The following is a 22,865-nucleotide window of genomic DNA, read 5'->3' as shown; positions in this document are numbered from 1 at the left end:
AGTCTATTAAGTGTGTAATAGCATTATGTTTAGAAAAACAATGTACGTACCTTAATTAAAAAATACTTTATTGCTAAAAAATGATAATTTTCTGAGCCTTCAAATTTTCGCTGGAGGAGGGTCTTGTAAAAATCACAATATCTGCAAAGTGCAATAAAGCAAAGGTAGTAAAACAAGGCATGCCTGAACTGGTGTAGTACTGTAGGGAGTTATAGAAAAATGCTAATTAAATGAAATTGCCTACTAAATAACTATCACTTATTGAATACATACTTTGTGTCAGGCTTTTATTATTTTAAAAAAATTCTCATCTGTATATATTTAAAAAATGATGAAAATAATTGCATTTTATATATTTTATAAATGAGGAAACAGCATCAGAGAGCTTTATGTAAGATACCAAAAGGAAATATGATGTACAAGTCAAGTAGATTTGGGTTCATTTCCTAGCTCTTGTGACCTTGGGTAAGTAAGTGCTCTGAGGGGGCATATATAATTATTATTACTTATGATTAGCAGTAGTAGCCCTTAAACTGAGAAGTCTTTTTTTAAAATTTTATTAATATGTTTTTATTGATTTCAGAGCGAGGAAGGGAGAGGGAGAGAGATACAAGCATCAATGATGGGAGAGAATCATCAATTGGCCCCTACTGGGAATTGAGCCCGCAACCCCGGCATGTGCCTCAACCAGGAGTCGAATTGTGATCTCTTGGTTCATAGGGCGATGCTCAACCACTGACCCACCTGGGCCGGGTGAGGCGAGTCTTTAGGAAGTTACTGTGCCCCTTTGAAGCAGGGTGTCATAAGAGATAATTAGTGACTCCCCCAAAGGGAAGCAAATTGAGTGCCTGGTACTTTCTTCAAAAAAAAAATAAAAAATGGAGTAATATAGAACTGACTTTATTCTGATTAGGAAAGGGCATAGCTTTAGTAGGCCAAAATATCTGTGAACCACTCACGGTATTAAGAAAAAAATCCTGATTTAATTGAACATATTCAAGTAAAAGTATTGGTTAATTGTTTCATAGATGTGAAACGGGACAGAGCAAGTATTATTAAGGGTTACTTTGCATTGGGTGGTCCTATTTACTCTCCTGGAACCATTTTTAATAGCATTTTATCAGATTTGAATGATAAATTCTATAATTACCCTAATTATATAGACCTTATTTCATGTTATTCTTCATTCTGGTCACCTAAGGTTATTGGCTCTGCTGATTCCACACATGCAACGAACATGCAAAAATTAGCATCTTTCACTTGTTATCAATCAGGTGTTTTTTAGTACTTTTGGTGCTGCCAGGTTTACTGTCTTAGATTGTGGCTTATGTAGTTTAAGCAATTAATAGACTTAGTATCTTTAGGATTGCATGTGTTTTTAAAAAATACTTTGATTACAATAATTTATAAAATCTGACAGAAAATTATATTTTGAGTAGCTTATAATTAGTTGATTATTAGAATATGCTTGGATTGTACAGGGGTGATTAAAAGTTGTTTATTTGTCTTTAAAACAGGATGATGATTGGGGAAACATCAAAATAAAAAATGTAAGTGTAATCCTAAGAACACTATTTATTATAATGCAATTTCCTAATTATTATTTTGAAATATATTCCAAATGTCCGTTTTTTTATGTGTACATTGAATTGTTCCAGCAACATCTGTTGAAAATACTTTCCTCTTCCCATTGACTTGTGTTGGAAACTTTCTTGAAAATTAATTGTACGTTTGTTTTTGGCCTCTTGTTTCATATATATACAGATTAACCTTATACTACTACCATATTCTTGATTATTAAAGCTTTATAAGTCTGGAAATAAGATAGTGTAAGTTCTCCAACTTTTTCTTCTTTGAGACTGTTTTTAGCTCCTTTGAATTTTTGTGTAATTTTAGAGAAGTCTGTCAATTTCTACAAGTGCACTCCTGGAATTTTGTTTGAGATTACATTAAATTACTAGTTCAATTTGGGGAGAATGCACATCATAACAGTATTGAGTATTAAAATCCTTAAATATGGTCTAATTCTTCATTTGTTTAAGTCTTTATATTATTCTCTTAGCAGAGCTTTAGTTTTTCATTTCAGCATAGAGGTTTTGCATGTTTTTTTGTTAGATTCATGGAACTTAATGTTTCTTAGCTGTTGAAAATGATACTTAAAAAATGTGTTTTCCAATGTTCATGGCTAGATTATAAAAATATAGTATATTTGTATCCACATACTCACCAGCACTTCTTTGTTGATTAATTTATGGTTGCCATTCTGGCAGGTGTAAGGTCAGATAACTCATTGAAATTTATTTTGTATCTCTGATGATTAGTGACTTTGAACATTTTTTTCATGTGTCTATTGGCCATCTGCATTCTCTTTGGAGAAGTATCTATTTAGGTCCTTGGCTCCTTTTTTAATTGGATTGTTTGTCTTCCTGGTGTTGAGGTATATGAGTTCCTTGCATATTTTGGAAATTAAATCCTTATCAGATCCTTTCCGTTGGCAAATGTTTTCTCATACAGTGGGAAGACTTTTAATTAAGAATTTAGTGTCTTTAAATAAATGAAGGACTATCAGATACTATATTTTCTTTTACATCAATTTTGGTAGTTTGCCTCTTTTAAGGCATTGGTATGTTAAATTTAAGTTGTTGAATTGATTGGCATACTATACTTTTATTTATTTTTTAAAATATATTTTATTGATTTTTTTACAGACAGGATGGGAGAGGGATAGAGAGTTAGAAACATCAGCTGCCTCCTGCACACCCCCACTGGGTTTGTGCCCACAACCAAGGTACATGCCTTTGACCGGAATCGAACCCGGGACCCTTGAGTCCGCAGGCCGATGCTCTATCCACTGAGCCAAACCAGTTAGGGCTGGCATACTATACTTTTAATTCTAGAATCTGTAGTGCTGTGTTTTCTTTCTTTTTCCCCTTGGTATTGGCAAATTGTGATTTCTTAGCTATTGTCATGGCTGTGAATTTGCTATATGAATTAAAGATTTTATAAAGTTTCTAATAAAAAATGATTTTATAGTTCAAAAAGAAATTTCATTAAATTTGGATAATAATTTGGAATCATGTTTTTACAATAATTTTTCCAGTGCAGAAACCTGTCATGTCCTTCAATTTACTTAGATGTTTTTTACATTCCTAACTAGAGCTTTATGGTTATAATCTTTATGGATATATATATGTCCTATCTAATAAAATATAATATAATATATTATATTATATATATATATCCTAATAATAATATATATATATAATATATCCTATCTAATAAAAGAGTAATATGCAAATTGACCATCACTCCAACATACAAGATGGCTGTCTCCATGTGGTCAAAGATGGCTGCCCCCATGTGGACACAAGATGGCCACCACAAGATGGCCGGCAGGAGAGGGCAGTTGGGGGTGACCAGGCCTGCAGGGGAAGGCAGTTGGGTGCGACCGGGCTGGCAAGGGAGGACAGTTAGGGATTACCGGGCCAGCAGGGGAGGGCAGTTAGAGGTTACTGGGCCTGCAGGGAAGGACAGTTGGTGACCAGCCTGGCAGGGGAGGGCAGTTAGGGGTCACCAGGCTGGCAGGAAAGGGCAGTTAGGGGCAATCGGGCTGGCAGGGGAGCAGTTAGGCATCGATCAGGCTGGCAGGGGAGTGGTTAGGGGCGATCAGGCTGGCAGGCAGGCAAGCGGTTAGGAACCAGCAGTTCTGTATTGTGAGAGGGATGTCTGGGATCGGGCCTAAATGGGCAGTCAGACATCCCTCGAGGGGTCCCAGATTGGAGAGGGTGCAGGCTGGGCTGAGGGACATCCCCCCATGCACGAATTTCATGCACCGGGCCTCTAGTACATATATATATGTGTGTGTGTATAGATACACACACACACACACACACACACACATATTGATTTCAGTGAGGAAGGGAGAGGGAGAGGGAGAGAGAAATCGAAACATCAGTGATGAGAGAGAATCATTGATCATCTGACTCCTGCATGTCCCACATTGGAGATCGAGCCCACAACCTGGGCATGTATCCTGACTGGGAATCGAACCATGACCTGGTTCGTAGGTCAACAGTCAACCACTGAGCCGTGCTGGCAGGGCCATGGTTATATTCTTATTACATATTTCTTGTTATTGTTATGGGGCGACCCGCTAGAGACAACCACTAGAGACTGAGATCAAAATTTATGAGCCTTTATTAAGCTGGCCAGCGACTACAGTTGCAGCACTTTACCGCGGTAAAGGCCAAACTGCAGTGCAGACCACAGGTGTTACAGCAAATTTATACTCGGGAACCACAAGAGGGAGTTACAACAGTTACAATGACAACCCAAAGGTTACAAAAGCTATTTTAGCCGTTTCTAAGAAACTCAGGGCACAAGTGCAATGCCTGGGCACGCTTGGCCGGAGCGTGACCCACTACCTCCCTCCAAATTCCAACCGACCCATTGTTCGGTGACCTACTGCACCTCCCTCTGTCTTAAGGCATCCTGCCTCCTGGCGACGGAGGGGCTGTGCAATGTTTGCGGCCCAGAACAGTTATGTTTTCTTTTAGATATTTGTTGGTATTCTTTCTTTTTTATTGTATTTTCTAACTGGCTGTTGCTAATATATTCTTTAAATACTTGGTTTTCCTGAGACAGTTGTCTTTGGAAAAAGATTCTTTAGTGATGGCTTAGGACTGCTTTGCTATTATCTTATAATTAGAAGCCTGGTGCAGAAAATTCGTGCCCTCTGGGGGGGTCCCTCAGCCCGGCCTGTGCCCTCTCACAGTCCAGGAGCCCTTGGGGGATGTCCGACTGACGGCTTAGGCCTGCTCCCCATGGGAGAAGGAGAAGCTCCTGCCACCGCTGCTGCGCTCGCCAGCTGTGAGCCCAGCTTCTGGCTGAGCAGCACTCCCCCTGTGGGAGCGCACTGACCACCAGGGGGCAGCTCCTGCGTTGAGCATCTTCCCCCTGGTGGTCAGTGCGCGTCATAGCGACTGGTTGTTCTGCCATTGGGCTGAAACCAGACCTCTGACATCTCCCGAGGGGTCCTGTATTGTGAGAGGGCATAGGCCAGGCCAAGGGACCCCACTGGTGCATGATCAGGGCCAGGGAGGTTGGCCAGCTGGGGAGGGACTGCGGGAGGGCTCCAGGGCATGTCTGGCCTGTCTCAGTCCCGAGTGGCTGGACCCCAGCAGCAAGCTAACCTACCGGTTGGAGCGTCTGCCCCCTGGTGGTCAGTGCACGTCATAGCGAGTGGTTGAGTAGCCTTAGCATATCATTAGCATATTATGCTTTGATTGGTTGAATGGCTGACCAGACAACTGGACACTTAGCATATTAGGCTTTTATTATATAGGATAAGTTTTAAGTAAAAATAATAGTTGATAGAAGGAGGGTTATTGGAGTTCAACATAGGTACTCTTCAAGACTGAGTTCATTGACCTTATTAATTTCCTAATTTTAATCCTCATCTAAACATTTTCTATTTTTATCTTATTTTTTGTTAAACCTCCACTCTGTTGTTATTGTTTTTAAACCTCTGTACCCTTTTCTTTGTTTCATGTGTTAATATCTTCCAGGTAAGATATTGAGTAAGATTTTGTTCACATTTCAGGGTTATGAGATTTAGGGTGACAGTGTCTTCATTGGTCTTTTGTTGTATAGATTGTTACGTATGTATTGAATATAAATATCCAGTTAGGTTAATAATGTGTGGAATTATAAAATTGAGTATTTTGAACTTATGTGTTTGGTTTGATGTTTTCCAGTAATGGAGTTTTCATTGTTCTCAATATTTTTATTCAAATGTAAATAATTGTTAGTTACATAATAGATATTTATAGAAAAAAATCTTATCAGGCTTAATTTATTTGTTATGGGAAGAAATTGTGCCATTAAATGTTAATGATCATTTGAAGAATTCCCTTCTCTGCAGTATCTAAACATTCTCCAATTTGTTTATGACAGTATTTTTTCCTTTAGCTTTATTGATTTATAATTTTTATAGAGCAAAATTTACCTTTTTTTAGTGCGTAGTTTGATGAATTTGGTTAATTTTGTATAGTCTTTTAACCACACCACAATCAAGATACAGAAGTTCCATCACTCTAAAAAGTTTCCTTGTGTCTCTTTGTCAATAAGCTGGCTACCTCTGGCCTGAAGAAGACATTTCGTACTTAAAAAATTTTTTTTGATAACTCAGTAATTTTTAGTATATCTACAGAGTTGTGAAATCTTCTCCATAGTCTAATTTTAGGATATTTCCATTACCCTGAAAGAAATGCACGTCTTTAAAGTCACTCCCTCTTCCCACCTTCAGTCCTAACAACTGCTAATCTACTTTGTATCTCTATAAAACAGGGAATAACTCTACTAATGATGGGATCAGCAGATGCACTTCCTGAAGAACCCTCAGCTAAAACTGTCTTCGTAGAAGATATGACAGAAGAACAGTTAGCATCTGCTGTAAGACAAACCACATTTTATATGACAAACCACTACTTTTCAAAAGTACAGTTACTAATGTGCCTTTCAGAAAGTAGCACATGAATGCTTTGAAGATTTAATAGTTAATATCAAGATGTATTCATTATAAAGGCAGTTAATATCTGTAATAAATGTAAGTCTGGCAGGTAGTCAGCACTGTTTAAGTGTTTACTATTTATGGGGAAACAGGCTCAGAGAGATTAAGTAGTTTAAATCCTGGGACATTTAAATTCTTAAAACCTTCCATATTGAAAATACATACAATTTATTCTCAATTTAAATGCAGTGTTGGTTTAGAAAGTGGTCAACATACACTTGTCAAATGTTGTTATTAGTTTTACCACCCAGTATTAATGTACCATTTTTTTTTTTGTAGGTATTTCTAAGTGTATTTCGTCACCCTGTTTTAATGATAATCCTGAAAGGGGGCAGGATTGATACTACTATCCTTTTGTCCTTTTAATATTTTCAAGAAAGGAATTAAAACAGAATAACTGTTAGTATGATGTGAGGAAAAATTTTTGTTGGGGAAATAAAAGATGTTACTTTAGGGTAAAAGTGGAATATACATTGGTATAAGTTGGAAATTTTACTTGCTTTAAAGTGTGTACTTTAGTGATTTATATATGCTACTAGAGGCCTGGTGCATGAAATTCGTGCACGGGGGGGGGGAGGGTCCCCTCAGCCCAGCCTGCACCCTCTCCAATCTGGGATCCCTCTCACAATTCTGGACCGCTGGCTCCTAATCGCTCACCTGCCTGCCTGCCTGATTGCCCCTAACTGCCCCCCCCCCCCCCCCCCGCCAGCCTGGTCACCCCTAACTGTCCCCACTGCCAGCCAGGTCACCCCCAACTGCTCCCTCCCTGCTGGCCTGGTCGCTCCTAACTGCCCACCACCCCCCCCACCCCCCGGCCTGGTCACCCCTTACTGCCCCCCATTGGCCTGGTTGCTCCCAACTGTCCCCTCTGCCAGCCTGGTCACCCCCAAGTGAACCAAACCCCCCCCCCCCCTCCGCTGGCGTGGTCACCCCTAACTGCCCCCCCCCACCCCCCCCGCCAGCCTGGTTGCCCCACGCAGCCTGCTTTTTCAGTCGTTTGGTCGTCTATCACTAACCCCCCTGCTGGCCTGGTCACCCCATGCAGCCTGTTGTTCAGTCGTTTGGTTGTCCCTCACTAACCCCCCGCTGCTGGCCTGGTCGCCCCATGCAGCCTGCTTGTTTAGTCGTCCCTCACTAACCCCCCTGTTGGCCTGGTCGTAGGCAGTCATCTTGTGAGGGTGTGAGGGTCAATTTGTATATTATCTCTGTTATATAGGATGTCATTTTATAAAAAATGATTTCTCTTATCAGATGGAGTTACCATGTGGATTGACAAACCTGGGTAACACTTGTTACATGAATGCTACAGTTCAGTGTATTCGTTCTGTGCCTGAACTCAAAGATGCTCTTAAAAGGTAAGACAAAAGCCGAAACTGGTTTGGCTCAGTGGATAGAGTGTCGGCCTGCGGACTGAAGGGTCCCAGGTTCGATTCCGGTCAAGGGCATGTACCTTGGTTGCGGGCATGTCCCCAGTGGGAGGTGTGCAGGAGGCAGCTGATCGATGTTTCTCTCTCATCGATGTTTCTAGCTCTCTATCCCTCTCCCTTCCTCTCCATAAAATATCAATAAAATATATTAAAAAAAAAATGGTAAGACAAAAGATAAATGTTTTAAGTCTTCTTTAGGTAACAGAGGTTCACATTTGTATAGTGTTATTTTGTGTGTGTGTGCATATCATAACAATAAAGAGCTCATACGCTAATAGTCGGGATGCTGTAACGTGTAACGACCAATCACAGGAGGCTGTCTGCATGTGTGCGGCAGGGGCTTGCTCTGGAGAAGGGGCAAAAGCAGGGAGGTGCCCAGAGGAGACGAGAACATCCTGTGCCGGGGAGGGCAGGGGTGAGAGCCCGTAGTGCCCTCCTAACCAGTCCTTCACCACCCACTGCTTGCACTCAGAGTGCCCCACTGCCCACGTGCCAGGGGAAGGAGCACAGTGCAGCAGGCGGGAGGCTTCCACGCTCTCCTCTGGCACCATGACGGGGTGGAGCCGCCGAGTTGCTCCGGAGATGGAGACGGGGCAGAAGCAGGGAGGCGCCCAGAGTAGGCGGGAACCAGCCCAAGGCGACTAAAGGGACTGAGGGCGGGGCTTGAAGTGGCCAGAGAAGGCCAGAGGGGTCGGAGGCTGGGCCAGGCCGGTTGTAGGTCTGCGTGGAGAGGTTTGGGTGTCAAGGCAGGGCAACGCGATTTCGTGTGCTGGACTCCTAGTACGTATGTATGTATGTATGTATGTATGTATGTATGTATGTATACATATACACACTAGTGTTTGTGTGTATATATATATGTGTGTGTATATATATATATATATATATGCACTAGTATATGTGTGTGTGTGTATTTAGCAGTATATTGAGATATAATTCATTCTTTTAAAGTGTTCAGTTAATTGTATTTATTATATTCACAACGTTGTGCACAATCACTACTTCTAATTTCAGAATATTCCCCACCCACCCCACCCCACCCCACCCTAAAGAAACCTCATACTCATTAGCAATCACTTCTTATACCCTTCCCACCTGCAACTCTAGGCAATCATTTATTTACTTTTTGTCCTATAGATTTGTCTTTCTGGACATTTCATAAAAGTGGGATCATATAATATGTGGTCCTTTTATAACTGCCTTCTTTTACTTATATTATTTTCTAGATTCATTCATATTATGCATTAGTACTTCATTCCTTTGTATAGCTGAATAATATTCAATTGAATGGCTATACCACATATGTTTATTCATTCATCAGTTGATGAACATTTGGATTGTTTCCACTTTTAAATTTTTTAAATTTATTTCAGAGAGGAAGGGAGAGGGAGAGAGATAGAAACATCAGTGATGAGAGAGAATCATTGACCGGCTGCCTCCTGTACGCCCCCTACTGGGGATTGAGTCCGAAACCCAGGCATATCCCTTTGACCAGGAATTGAACCATGACCTCCTGGTTCATAGGTCAATGCTTAACCACTGAGTCATGCTGGCCGGGCTGTTTCCACATTTTTTTAGTATGAATAATGCAGCTGTAAACATTCCAAAACAAGTTGTAACTTGGTAACTCTATGTTAAACAACATTTTGAGGAACTGCCAGATGGTTTTCCAAAGTGGCTTTACCATTTAGCAATGTAAGAGAGTTCCAATTTCTCCACCTCCATGCCAATCTTGTTATTGTATGTCTTTGATTATAGGCATCCTGAGGGTGAAAGGATATTCAGGGGTCCTCAAACTTTTTAAACAGGGGTCCAGTTCACTGTTCCTCAGACAGTTGGAGGGCCGGACTATAGTTTAAAAAAAAAACTATGAACAAATTCCTATGTGCGCTGCGGGCCTGGGACGAGTCGGCTGCTAAGCAGGACAGGCAGTGCCACCCGGCGGGCCGGATAAATGTCCTCGGCGGGCCGCATGTGGCCTGCGGGCCGTAGTTTGAGGACCCCTGAACATTTGCAAATTATCTATTTGAAAAAGTGTTTGTATACAGAATACATAAAGACAAACCAACTATTTCAATTGTCTGATTCATCCTACTTTTGTTTGTATTAATTTCTTCTACTTTTTTAGGCTTGTTTTACTTTATTATTCTTTTTTTGCTTGTTTTACTGTTTTCTAACTTCTTAAGTTGCATGCCTGGGTCACTTATTTATATCTATAATAATAAAAGCATAATATGCTTATTAGACTAGATGTCCTTCCAGACGACCTTCTGGATGAAGCTGGGGCTGCGAGAGAAGCCCGATCCCAGGTGCCTGCCGGCGGCTGGAGGGAAGCCTGGGTCCCGGGTGCCAGAGGGAAGCTGGTGCTGGCAGCCGGGGGAAGGAAGGCCTACTCTTGCACAAATTTCATGCATCAGGCCTCTAGTGTACATATAAATAATTAGAAAATGCTGTTCAGATATTTTTAAAAAATAATACTATAAAAATCTCTTATTTTTGGCCCAAGTTTGTTTTGTTTTTTTTTAAAATATATTTTATTGATTTTTTACAGAGAGGAAGGAAGAGGGATAGAGAGTTAGAAACATCGATGAGAAACATCGATCAGCTGCCTCTTGCACACCTCCTACTGGGGATGTGCCCGCAACCAAGTTACGTGCCCTTGACTGGAATCGAACCCAGGACCTTTCAGTCCGCAGGCTGACGCTCTATCCACTGAGCCAAACCGGTTTTGGCGCCAAGTTTGTTTTTAATTATTGAATTATAATATCCAGAAAAGTATACAAATGAATTGTCCCAGAATGAACACATCCATGTAACCAATACAGATAAACAGAACCGTGTTAGCACTCCCAAAATCCCCTGACCTATCCCTTCCTAATCACTACTCCAGCCTTCTTTCTAAAGTTGTTAATACTAACCTGACTTACTTGACTATTTTGAACTATTTATAAACAAAAACATATAATAGTATATTGTGTTTGTATGTTTGATTTGTCCATGGTGTGTATTTATAGTTGTAGTTCATTTATGTTCGTCTATATAATATACCCTTTATTGCCGAAACCGGTTTGGCTCAGTGGATAGAGCGTCGGCCTGCGGACTGAAGGGTCCTGGGTTCGATTCCGGTCAAGGGCATGTACCTTGGTTGCGGGCACATCCCCAGTGGGAAGCGTGCAGGAGGCAGCTGATCGATGTTTCTCTCTCATCGATGTTTCTAACTCTCTATCCCTCTCCCTTCCTCTCTGTAAAATATCAATAAAATATATTTAAATATATATATATATATATATATATATACACACATATATATATATATATATATATATATATATATACCCTTTATGTATATGTTACCAAATAGTTATTCATTCTTCTGTTCATAAATGTTTAGGTTGATCTGATGTATGATTGCTTGTTCTGAATATTTCACAGATAGAAAAGTTAGGACAACCTCTTTTTGTAGGTGATAAAGTATAATAGACATTAAGCTAACTTAATTACATTTAAATTTTTTATATCATAATTTAATTTTTGTTTATTGACTTGACAAAGACTCTTGGTTCTTTTGTTTGTAAAACTCAGTATTTCTATCTTTTAAACAAACCCCTTAGTATTTCTGTCAGTTCCTCTCTATTTTCTAACAGTTTTTCTTTGTAAAGTTCATTGTTAATGTTATTTGGCTTAGTGGATAGTTTTATTTTAAGTAGGAACTATGTTTTCTTGTAAAAGAGTTTTTAGGGGATGGAATTAAATTACGTGTGATATTTGTATTCTCATTTTCCAACAGAGCTAAATAAATGAATAAAAAGAAAAAACTAAACTATTCAGTTGAATATAATGCTGCGTAACAACTGGATCACGGATCAGCAGGAGGGTGGGGCAGCAACAGGAAGGGGCAGGGCAGCAAGCTATGAGGGGGGCACGGAGAGAGCTACAGGAGGGCGGCAGCGAGCTACCGGCTACAAGTGGGTGACAGAGAGCTACAGGAGGGGACACGGCAGCAAGCTATGGGGGGGGGGGAAGGGTTGGGGAGGAGCTACAGGAGGGCGGGGTAGCAGGCGAAGAGCTACTGGAGGGCGGCAGCGAGCTACTGGCACATGGATTTTTGTGCAGGGCTAGTTTAACAATATTTTTAGTGACCTTTCTATTTACATAAGCAGAGTTTTTTGTTGTAGATTATATTTCAATTTTAAAAATAAACATCTAGTAAAAGGCATGCATTTTAAATGTTCAGTGTGATCAGTTTTGACAAATGCAAATTCTCTGTAACCTATTTTACAATGAAATTATAGAATATTTTCACCATCCTATAAAGTTTTCTTATGCCTTTTCCATTCTGTCCTCATCCCCTTCCACCATTGTGCATTCTTAAATGCACAGAATGTACTTTTTTTTTTTTTTTTGCTTTTGTTTTGTTTTGACTTAGTTCACTCGAGCATAGTGTCTGAGAGTCATCCATATTATTGATCGTGTCAGTAGTTCTGGTTGCTCCACATTCTTGCCAGTCTTGGGTGATATCACTCATTTTCATTTTAGTAGATATATAGTATGTAAGCATAGTTTTGATCACAGTGAATATGCAATCTCTCTCCTACTCCTAATGTTTGAATATTACCTGAATGATAATTTCTGATCTTTTGTCATAAAAGATATTGTATTAGTAAATACTGTGGTTTGAATATTTCCTTTGGAAAGCTAGTTTTTTGTATTACTATAAGGTAACAGAATTGTAGAGCTGAAAGTGGATTTAGAAATCATTTAATAGAAAGTGCTCATTTTATAGGTGAGCAAACTGACTTGAAATTTAAGTGACTTAGTTTTGAATATAGGTAAATTGATTTTGATTTAATGTTTTTGATCTAATGTATTTTTTCTTCATTATTTTGAAGTTTTATTTTACTTTCTTTGTAATAGACAGTTAATTTATACTTTCTGTTTTACACTATTTTCAGAAAATGTTTGGTATAGATGAGTTCGACAAGGGGAAAGAATTTAAAATATTTTTATTGATTTTATAGAAGAAGGGAGAGAGATAGAGAGATAGAAACATCAATGATGAGAATCATTGATCAGCTGTCTCCTGCTCACCCCCTACTGGGGATCGAGCCCACAACCCAGGCATGAGCCCTTGGCCGGAATCGAACCTGGGACCCTTCAGTCCACAGGCCGACGCTCTATCCACTGAGCCAAACTGGCTAGGGTAAGAAAGAATTTAAAGTGTGGCTTTATTCATTTAAATTCCCTTTTTCTTGATACTCCTTTTTTGCCCGTATAAGGCTGAAAGGAACAAAACTAGAGAGGTGAAAATAGAAAGGTGGGAGCAAATCTGAGAAACTTGCAGTTGAGTGTCATAATAAGTCCTTTTAACTGGTTTCTTCCCATTTGAGTTTGAGAATGAATTAAATCCTAATTATTTAATTCTGCCTTAATGTCCCTAGGTATGCTGGTGCCTTGAGAGCTTCAGGGGAAATGGCTTCAGCACAATATATTACTGCAGGTCAGTATCTTAAAAATACATACTTTTCAAGAGAGAGTATAATATCCAGTAAATGTTATTTTTACTCACAGATTGTTTAGTGCCTTTCAATTTACAAAATGTGTTTTCTAAAACATTACCTCATTAAAATTGGTCTACTTACTGTAAACATCTGGGGACTTATTTTATTATCCAAACTAGGGGCCTAGTGTACGAATTCGTGCACCTTGAAAGGAATTGTGGGGTGGTAGGCACAGGGGGCAGGTCTTGGCCCATCCTCCGCACCCCTGCCCGGCCCCTCCCGCCTCAGCCCCCGGTTCCCTGTCTGCCAGCAGCCCACTCCTGCCTTCACCAATCGCACCTGCTGATGGCGCAAAGTGATTAGGGCTGGTGCCAGCAGCGGGTGTGAGTGGGGCCAGTGTTGTCAGTGGGTGTGAGTGGCAGCTGCTGCCCTGATCGCCCCTCAGGAGCAGGTGGAGGTGCAGAAGCCCTCAGGGACGATCAGGGCCGGCAGCTGCTGCTCTGATCCGCTGATGGTGCCGAGTGATTGGGACTGGTGCCGGGCACCTGCAGCGGGTGTGAGTGGCAGCTCCGGCGCCGGCTGTGGGTGTGACTAGGGCCGGCACTAGCAGTGGGTGTGAGCAGCAGCTCTGGTGCCAGCAGCGGGTGTGAGTGGGGCTTGTGCCAGTAGCAGGTGCAGGAGCGAAGAATTTTCAGTAAGCACCAGAGGCTTGCCCCGATGACAGTGACGGGTGCCCCACTTTGGTCTGGCGCCCCTGCTCACCTGCTCCACCATCCCACCACAGCCAACGCCTGCCATGTTCTGCACACACCCCCTGCTGCTCAGCGCATGTCATAGCGTCTGGTTGTTCGGTGGTTCTGCCGTTTGGTCTGTTTGCATACTAGCCTTTTATTATATAGCATTATAAACCAATGATAGGAGATTTTTTTGGAAACCAATATTTGGATTAAATTATAATTTTGGCTTTAGGTTTATTAGTATAATATATCTTTAGGGATATCCAGGGATAGGTTTTATTATAGTTGATGTGATCATTATAAAAGAGAATCCTGGTGGGTATTAGTGTAAGGAAGTGGTGTATGAGAAATGAGGAGACATGGAAATTCCTGAATGATAGAAATAACGTATTTCTTCATTACATGAGGCCACGTATCCCCCTGTCTCATTTTGGGACAACTTGACAAAATGAGTACCCTCTTGTTTTTGTTTTGTTTTAATTGATTTTAGAGAGAGGAAGGGAGAGCGAGAGAGAGAAATATCAATGTGATAGAGAAACATCAATAGGCTGCCTCCTACACACCCCCTAATTGGGGAACAAACCCACAATTCAGATATGTGCCCTGACCAGGAATTTAACCGGTGCATGGGCAATACTCATACAACAGAATCACACTGGGCAGGGCAAAATGAATACCCTCTTAAATCATTGGGCTAGGTCAGTGGTCGGCAAACTCATTAGTCAACAGAGCCAAATATCAATAGTACAACGATTGAAATTTCGTTTGAGAGCCAAATTTTTAAAACTTAAACGTCTTCTAACGCCACTTCTTCAAAATAGACTTGCCCAGGCCGTGGTATTTTGTGGAAGAGCCACACTCTAGGGGCCAAAGAGCCGCTTGTGGCTTGCGAGCCGCAGTTTGCCGACCACGGGGCTAGGTTAAGGGTTTTATAGGCATACTTTTTTTTGGTAACCACTTTATTGAGTTATTCATATATTATACAATTCACCCATGCAAAGTGTACAATTCATTGCTTTTTAGTATATTTACAGAGTTGTGCAACCATCACCAAAATCAATTTTAGAACATTTTCATCACTCCAAAAGAAACTCGAACTTTTAGTAGTCACCCTGTTTTTGGTTAACCACTCCACTAATTAGATATAGGCCTCTGTAGATTTATCTGTTCTGGACTTTTGATATAAATGGAATTACACAATATATGCCCTTTTTTGACTGACTTCTTTCACTTAGAATGATTTCAAGGTTCATCCACATTATAGCATGTATCAGTACGTCATTCCTTTTTATTGCTGAATAAGGAATGTGGTGGAAAAACCCTAGATCACCTTCTTGGATTCTTATTACCCAATTACCAAGAACACTGCAAGTGGCGGCGTATAGGGAGCTTATTAGCCAATGAGTGGTCAGAAAAGGTGTTTACGCTCAAACTGGTTTGGCTCAGTGGATAGAGCATTGGCCTTCAGACTGAAGGGTCCCTGGTTTGATTCCTGTTAAGGGCTTGTAACTTGGTTGGGGGCACATCCTCAGTGGGGAGTGTGCAAGAGGCAGCTGATCGACGTTTCTCTCTCATCAATGTTTCCACTGTCTATCCCTCTCCCCTTTTCTCTGTAAAAAGTCAATAAAATACATTTTTTAAAAAAGAAAAGAAAAAAGGTGTTTCCTCTGCAGCTCATGCACAGAGGACCCCCTGCGTTGTGTCCACTGGGCTAGGGGCGTGGCCCCGCGGCTACGGGGGGGGGGGGGGGGGGGGGGGGGAACGCCCCGAAGGCCGGCAGCCCCGCGTTGTGTGCGCCAGGCTGGGGGGCCTGGACCTGGGCTGCGCGGTGGCCACCGAGGGCATGCCCCCAAGGCTGGCAGCCCTGCGTTGTGTCTACCAGGCTGGGTGCGTGGACCTGGGCTGCCGCTCAGCACCTGCGCCTGCGCCCGGAGTGGCCGGGGGCGTTCTGGGCGTTATGTTAGTCCCATGTTCTTTTATTTATTTTTTTGGTTAAACCTCCTGAGGATATTTTTTTTCATTGATTTTTAGAGAGAGTGGAAGGGAGGGGGAGAGACAGAGAGAGAGAAACATAAATGTGGAAGAGACATATTGATTGGTTGCCTCCTGCATGCGCCCTGGTGGGTACCAGAGATCAAGCCTGCAACTGAGGTATGTGCCCTTCACCAGAATCGAACCTGAGACCCTTCAGTTTGTCGGCCAACGCTCTAACCACTGAGCAAAACTGATGAGGGTTCATTAGTCGCTTCTAAATGTATAGTGTATTTTTGACCTTTTTTCAAACAAATGAAATATTTTGAGATGATATACATTAAATAATTTATTCAAAGTACATATTAAATCTTAAACCATCTTTTTTTAGCAGTGTGCGCTTTTAAGTGTTATTACAGTTAAGACTTTTATTTTAAAAATAGCTTAGTAGTGATGCTTAAATTTCAGCCCTCCCTTCAAAAAAATATATATCTATTGATTTTAGAGAGGAATGGAGAGGAAGAGAGAGAAACATCAATGATGAGAGAGAATCATCGATCGGCTGCCTCCTGCGAATCATTGATTGGCTGCCTCTTGCATGCCCCTTATCAGATTGAGCCTGCAACCAGGGCATGTGCCGTGACTTAAGAATGGAACTGTGACCTCTTGGTTGATAGGTCCATGCTCAAACACAGAGCCACAATGGTTGGAACCAAATGTATTTTTTAAGCATTATGTTTAATTGATTTATTCAGGAATATTTAATTGAGCTCTTGCTATGTGCTGAGATGTAGTATTTACTGGGTTTCAGTTATCTATAACAATAATAGGTAACATTCACATTTTAGTTAACAAGTCAAGATAAGCTAGATTAGAGTTTTGCTGTACATGAAATAAGGACAAAGTGATAGATAGGAAGTCAGCAAAGGAAAAATATTCTGACCTCCAGAAGCCAGGGCTGAGTCCATGACTATGGGATTCGTGATGTTGAGAGGGGATAAACAGGAAAGATTTTGAAGAAGGCAAATTATTATTATTTTTTTTTTAATTTGTTCGATACAATCAGGAAGTATATTGTTTAAAGAGCCAGATTTCAATATTCAGGAGTTCAATAGATGGCGACCAAGTAAAGGGAAGTGTGTTAGGAGTGAAGACCTAATGGCTTGATAACGGCATAGTGGCAGAACAGTAACATTATACCTGTTTGATCTCTAGACAGAAGTTATATGTATTTGTATTGAATTAATATATACCCTGCTTTGTTTGGGAAACCAGCGGCTGGAAAGGAGAGAGGGGCAGGGCTCAGAAGTTGTTTATAGCTAGTGACTGCAGTATAAATTCTGGTGAGTTCATTAAGATTTGAAAACCAATCTTTTTCTTATTAGGAATCTAATAATTGCAAAAGGAATATATGTACATAAAAAGTTATTAAGCAGTTTTTTGTCTATAGCAATTGAAATTTAATTTACAGTAGCATGTGTTAAATATGCCACTCTAACTAAGGTACTGTTGCTTTGTTTTTAAGCTCTTAGAGATTTGTTTGATTCCATGGATAAAACTTCTTCTAGTATTCCACCTATTATTCTACTGCAGTTTTTGCACATGGCTTTTCCACAGTTTGCAGAGAAGGGCGAACAAGGACAGTATCTTCAACAGGTAATCAGGTCAAGGTTCTTGGTTTTCATTTCATAAATGTAAATCTTAGGTTTCCTACACTTATACTTATTGGAATATATTTGGAAATACAAATATACGTCATCTAGTTCTATTATGTCTTGCCTGGAATGATGCAATATTCTGTTAACTGATCCTCTTGCTCTGTTTTTGTTTCCTTGCAATGTTTCTCCATATAGTCCCCAGAGGCCTTTTAAAATGTAAATAAGCTTATGTTAGTCCCATGTTCAGTACTTCCTAGTAATTTTCTATCCCTAAATAAGCTAAATCCTAAATAATCCTAAATAACCTAGCCTCTGGCTACCTTTCTGAACTCATCAGATGCCACTGTCTTCCTTGCTTCTCTCCAGATACTGACTTCCTTGCTATTTTTTTAAAAAGTATGTTTTAATTGGTTTCAGATAGAAATATCAATGATGAGAGAGAATCATTGATTGGCTGCCTCCTGCACACCCCCTACTGGGGATTGAGCCCGCAACCCATGATATGCCCTGACCAGGAGTCCAACTGCAACTTCTTGGTTCATGGGTTGATGCTCAACCACTGAGCCACACCGACAGGGCTTCCTTGCTACTTTTTAAACCCTCCATGTATCCTTGTTCTGCAGGGCCTTAGCTCTTGTTCCCTTTGGCTCGCAGTGCATGACTTTCCTCCTTACCCTCAGGTCTCATCACTCAAATGTCAAGGCATCAGAGAGACTTTCTTTGTCCTATTGAAATAGCACGCTTTCCTTGCATCAATCAATTTTTGCTCCTGTATTACTTGCTCCCCTCCCTTTATAACCCTCCTTTGAACTTGAATTAATGTTATATATTTTTTATCTGTGTTTCCCATTTGAAGTTTATTTTATTCACTGCTATGTATTCCTAGTGTCTAGAACAGTGGTCGGCAAACTGCGGCTCGCGAGCCAGCCACGGTTTGCCTTTCTGTTGACTAATGAGTTTGCCGACCACTGGGATGGGGCTTAATCACAAGGAACAACAACAGCCTGTAATTATTGGAATCGAGAGTCTAGGTCAGTGGTCAGCAAACTCATTAGTCAACAGAGCGGCAAACTCGTTGCCGCAGTTTGCCGACCACTGGTCTAGAACAATGTTTAGTATAATTAGGAATTCAGTAAACATGTTTTGAATGATTGAAAAAAAACTATTTTGGAATTTTTGTTTTTTTGAAGATCATAAAATATTTGATCTTTGGCTTAACATTTTTAAAGAAAAAAGTAGCTTTCTTCTTCTCTAAGAACACGAATTATTTTGGGAGGATTCTATAGACCAAACACTGTCACAGCCAAGATTACTTACTATGTCATTTTAAAAATTACAGGATGCTAATGAATGTTGGATACAAATGATGCGAGTATTGCAACAGAAATTGGAAGCCATAGAGGATGATTCTGTAAAAGAGGTAATCCTATCTAATAAAAGAGTAATATGCAAATTGACCGTACCTTCGCTACACCCACCAGCCACGCCCACCAGCCAATCAGGAGCAAATATGCAAATAAACCCAACCAAGATGGCTGCAGCCACAGAAAGCAGGAGGGAGGCTTGGGTTTCCCTGGCAATGGAGGAAGCCAAGCTTTCTCCTGCCCTTACCGGCCCAGGCCTCCACTCAGTGCTACAAAGTTTCAATTATAGAAGATACATATATCCCAACAAAAATGGCGGCAGCCACAGAGCTGCAGAGAGCAGGAGGCTAGGGTTGCCCGCGGCGATGGAGGAAGCCAAGCTTCTGCAGCCCTGGCCTGCTTTTGCCTCCGCTTAAGGCTACAAAGTTTCAATTATAGAAGATAAATAAATCCCAATAAAAATGGCTGTGGCCACGGAGTGAGCAGAAGGTTTGGCTCCACTCCAGGCTACAAAGTTTCAATTGTAGAAGATAAATAAATCCCAGATCCCAGGGCCTCTGCTTGGGTCGCCGGGGGGCGTGGCCGGCCTACAAACCACCACAGGCCCCTCGCCCAGGCCGCCCCACGCCCCAAGGGAACCCCCACCCTGATCCAGGACACCCTTCAGGGCAAACCAGCTGGCCCCCACCCATGCACCAGGCCTCTATCCTATCTAATAAAAGAGTAATATACAGATTGACCATCACTCCAACACACAAGATGGCTGCCCCCATGTGGTCAAAGATGACTGGCCCCATATGGACAAAAGATGACCGCCACAAGATGGCTAGCAGGGGAGGGCACTTGGGAGGAACCAGGCCTACAAGGGAGGGCAGTTGTGGGTGATCAGGCCAGCAGGGGCGGGCCGTTGGGAGGCACCAGGCCTGCAAAGGAGGGCAGTTGGGGGCGATCAAGCCTGCTGGGGAGGGCAGTTAGGGGTGACCTGGCCAGCAGAGGAGGGAAGTTGGGGGCGACCGGGTCTGCAGGGAAGGGCAGTTGGGGAGGACCCAGGCCTGCAGGGGAGGGCAGTTAGGGGTGACCAGGCCTGCAGGGGAGGGCAGTTAGGGGCAAACAGGCTGGCAGGGGAGCAGTTAGGCATCAATCAGGCTGGCAGGGGAGTGGTTAGGGGGTGATCAGGCAGGCAGGCAGAAGCGGTTAGGGGCAATCAGGAAGGCAGGCAGGTGAATAGTTGGGAGCCAACAGTCCTGTATTGTGAGAGGGATGTCCCAGATTGGAGAGGGTGCAGGCTGGGCTGAGGGACACCCCCCCCCCATGCACGAATTTCGTGCACTGGGCCTCTAGTCTATATCATAAAAGGCCTGTGGTCGTGACACTGTAACGGCGGGGCAGGGCGTGAGCTACTCACTGCAGAGAGCTACGAGTGGCAGAGGGCGGGGTGGCCTGCTGAGGCAAGCGAAGCGAGCTACTTGCACATGATTTTGTGCACGCAGGGCCTCTAGTTGAAATATATTTGTGATTACAGATCTTCATCGTACCTTGATTCACCCCCACCCTAAAGGCTTGAAAAAATTTATCTTAATGGATAGACATGTACTTGAATACTTTAGATGGTCAATCTATAGTTGGAATTTGGAAGCTTGCATTTGACACTTGAATTCAATGTATTGTATTAAACTTAATTAATTGATATTGTGCATCTGTAGTTTTTTGGCAATATTTTTTGAGCAGTAGAAGGATTGTGTAGAAAGGGATTGCATTTTAAAAAACTTACATTTGGCCCTAACTGGTTTGGCTCAGTGGATAGAGCGTCGGCCTGTGGACTGAAAGGTCCCAGGTTCTATTCCGGTCAAGGGCATGTACCTTGGTTGCGGGCACATCCCCAGTTGCGGGTGTGCAGGAGGCAGCTGATCGATGTTTCTCTCTCATTCATGTTTCTAACTCTATCCCTCTCCCTTCCTCTCTGTAAAAAATCAATAAAATATATTTAAAAACAAAACAAAACAAAAAAAAACCAACTTACATTTGTATTACTAAACTGGATTGTGTGGAAGGTAATATATAATCATAAATACATGTTTTTAATTTTTGCAGACAGATTCTTCATCTGCATCAGCAGTGACACCATCTAAAAAGAAAAGTTTAATTGACCAATACTTTGGAGTTGAGTTTGAAACTACGTATCCTTATGAGCCAAGATATATATAAACTATTCAGAACTTACTAGAAGCATATGAAGTGAATTGCTATAAATACCTTGGCTGATTGGAGTGGTGTGTGGGATGGAAGGAAAATTCTTTAGAGGTTTTGTATGTCTAAAACGTGTCATGGAAATACGAAATTTGGAGAAGTATACCCATTGAAGTGTATATACTTTAAGGGTATTCATTATTTTTTCTTATGAACATTTTTAACATAGTCAACTTTATTAATTTGCCTCAAAGAGAATTTTTAATTGTATGAAATAGAGTGTACCGGTTATATACATGAGATTGAACCAATTCATAAAACATGAATTTAGGGAAGTATTATTTTCTAGCTGATGGGTAGAAACTTAGAAAATATTTCTCTTTATGTATCTTTTGGTTAAGACCATTTTAAGACCATGTAAATAGCAACTTACGTTTCTTTAACGTTTATCCTTTTCTTACATTCATTACTCAGTATTGTTGGTAAGCGAATTAGCATTTTAAAACATGTTGAAATAAATCTCTATTGGAAGACCAAAATGTTTTAAATGCTAATGAATGATACTATTAATTTTAATAGCATTAGCCATTTTCCTTATCTTACTTTGCCCAGCATGAGATGCACAGAATCTGAAGAAGAAGAAGTCACTAAAGGAAAAGAAAATCAGCTTCAGCTTAGCTGTTTTATCAATCAAGAAGTCAAGTATCTTTTTACAGGACTTAAATTGGTAAGAACAATTGGAGTTGATCATCATTATTTATGGATTCTGCATTTGCAAATGCACCTACTCGCTAAAATTTATTTGTGGCCCAACATCAATACTTGCGGTGTTTTCATGGTCATTTGAAAACATGCTTAGTGTGGCAAAGATTTTGAGTTGCCTGAAACACACACTGTCCTACCTGAGGTCCAGAAAGGTGATGCTCTGACTTCTCATTTCAGCTCTCATTTTATAAACAAGTATCTTTGCAATCATTTTTTAGTGCCACCTATTTTGCATTTTTGTGCTTATTGATTTTGCTATGTAAAATGGCCTTCAGACATAGTGCTGAAGTGCTGTCTCATGTTTTAAGTGCAAGAAGGCTGTGACATACCTTAAGGAGAAAATTTAAGTTTCTTAGATAAGTTTCGTTCAGGGATGAGTTTTAGTGTAGTTGTGACTGAATTCCATGTTAATGATTAACAGTGTATATTAAGTACGGTATCATTATACAGAAATATAAAACAAGGTTATGTATTGAGTGGTTGGCAATAATGGAACAAGAGGCTTGCAGGAGGCTCTGAGGGTATAATAAGGAGAGTATTTTAATAATTAGGTATAAACTGGGATTGTACTGTGCAGATCAGGACATAGAGTCATTCTGCCATTGCACTAGTATTACAGGTGAATGTCTAGAATTTAAGTCGCTTAATTTGGTTTGTGACAGATCCAGAACAAGAACTTAGTATTCT

General features: G+C 41.1%; 1 protein-coding gene across 1 annotated transcript in view; it reads left to right on the top strand.

Moving 5' to 3' along the window:
- Positions 1–22,865, top strand: part of USP14 (ubiquitin specific peptidase 14) — a 44,006-nt gene that overhangs the window by 5,644 nt on the left and 15,497 nt on the right. The window contains exons 3-10 of the mRNA XM_080686177.1: positions 1,518–1,550; positions 6,349–6,453; positions 7,823–7,926; positions 13,437–13,495; positions 17,730–17,860; positions 19,202–19,282; positions 21,318–21,403; positions 22,026–22,140. Of these exons, the coding sequence (XP_080542303.1) occupies positions 1,518–1,550; positions 6,349–6,453; positions 7,823–7,926; positions 13,437–13,495; positions 17,730–17,860; positions 19,202–19,282; positions 21,318–21,403; positions 22,026–22,140 (714 nt within the window). The remainder of the gene's footprint in view (positions 1–1,517; positions 1,551–6,348; positions 6,454–7,822; positions 7,927–13,436; positions 13,496–17,729; positions 17,861–19,201; positions 19,283–21,317; positions 21,404–22,025; positions 22,141–22,865) is intronic.

The sequence above is a fragment of the Plecotus auritus genome (genome assembly GCF_963455305.1).
Source record: "Plecotus auritus genome assembly, chromosome: 8".
NCBI classification, from domain to species: domain Eukaryota; kingdom Metazoa; phylum Chordata; class Mammalia; order Chiroptera; family Vespertilionidae; genus Plecotus; species Plecotus auritus.
The sequence above is the reverse complement of the archived record's forward strand: the minus strand, read 5'-3'. Positions and strand labels throughout refer to the sequence as shown.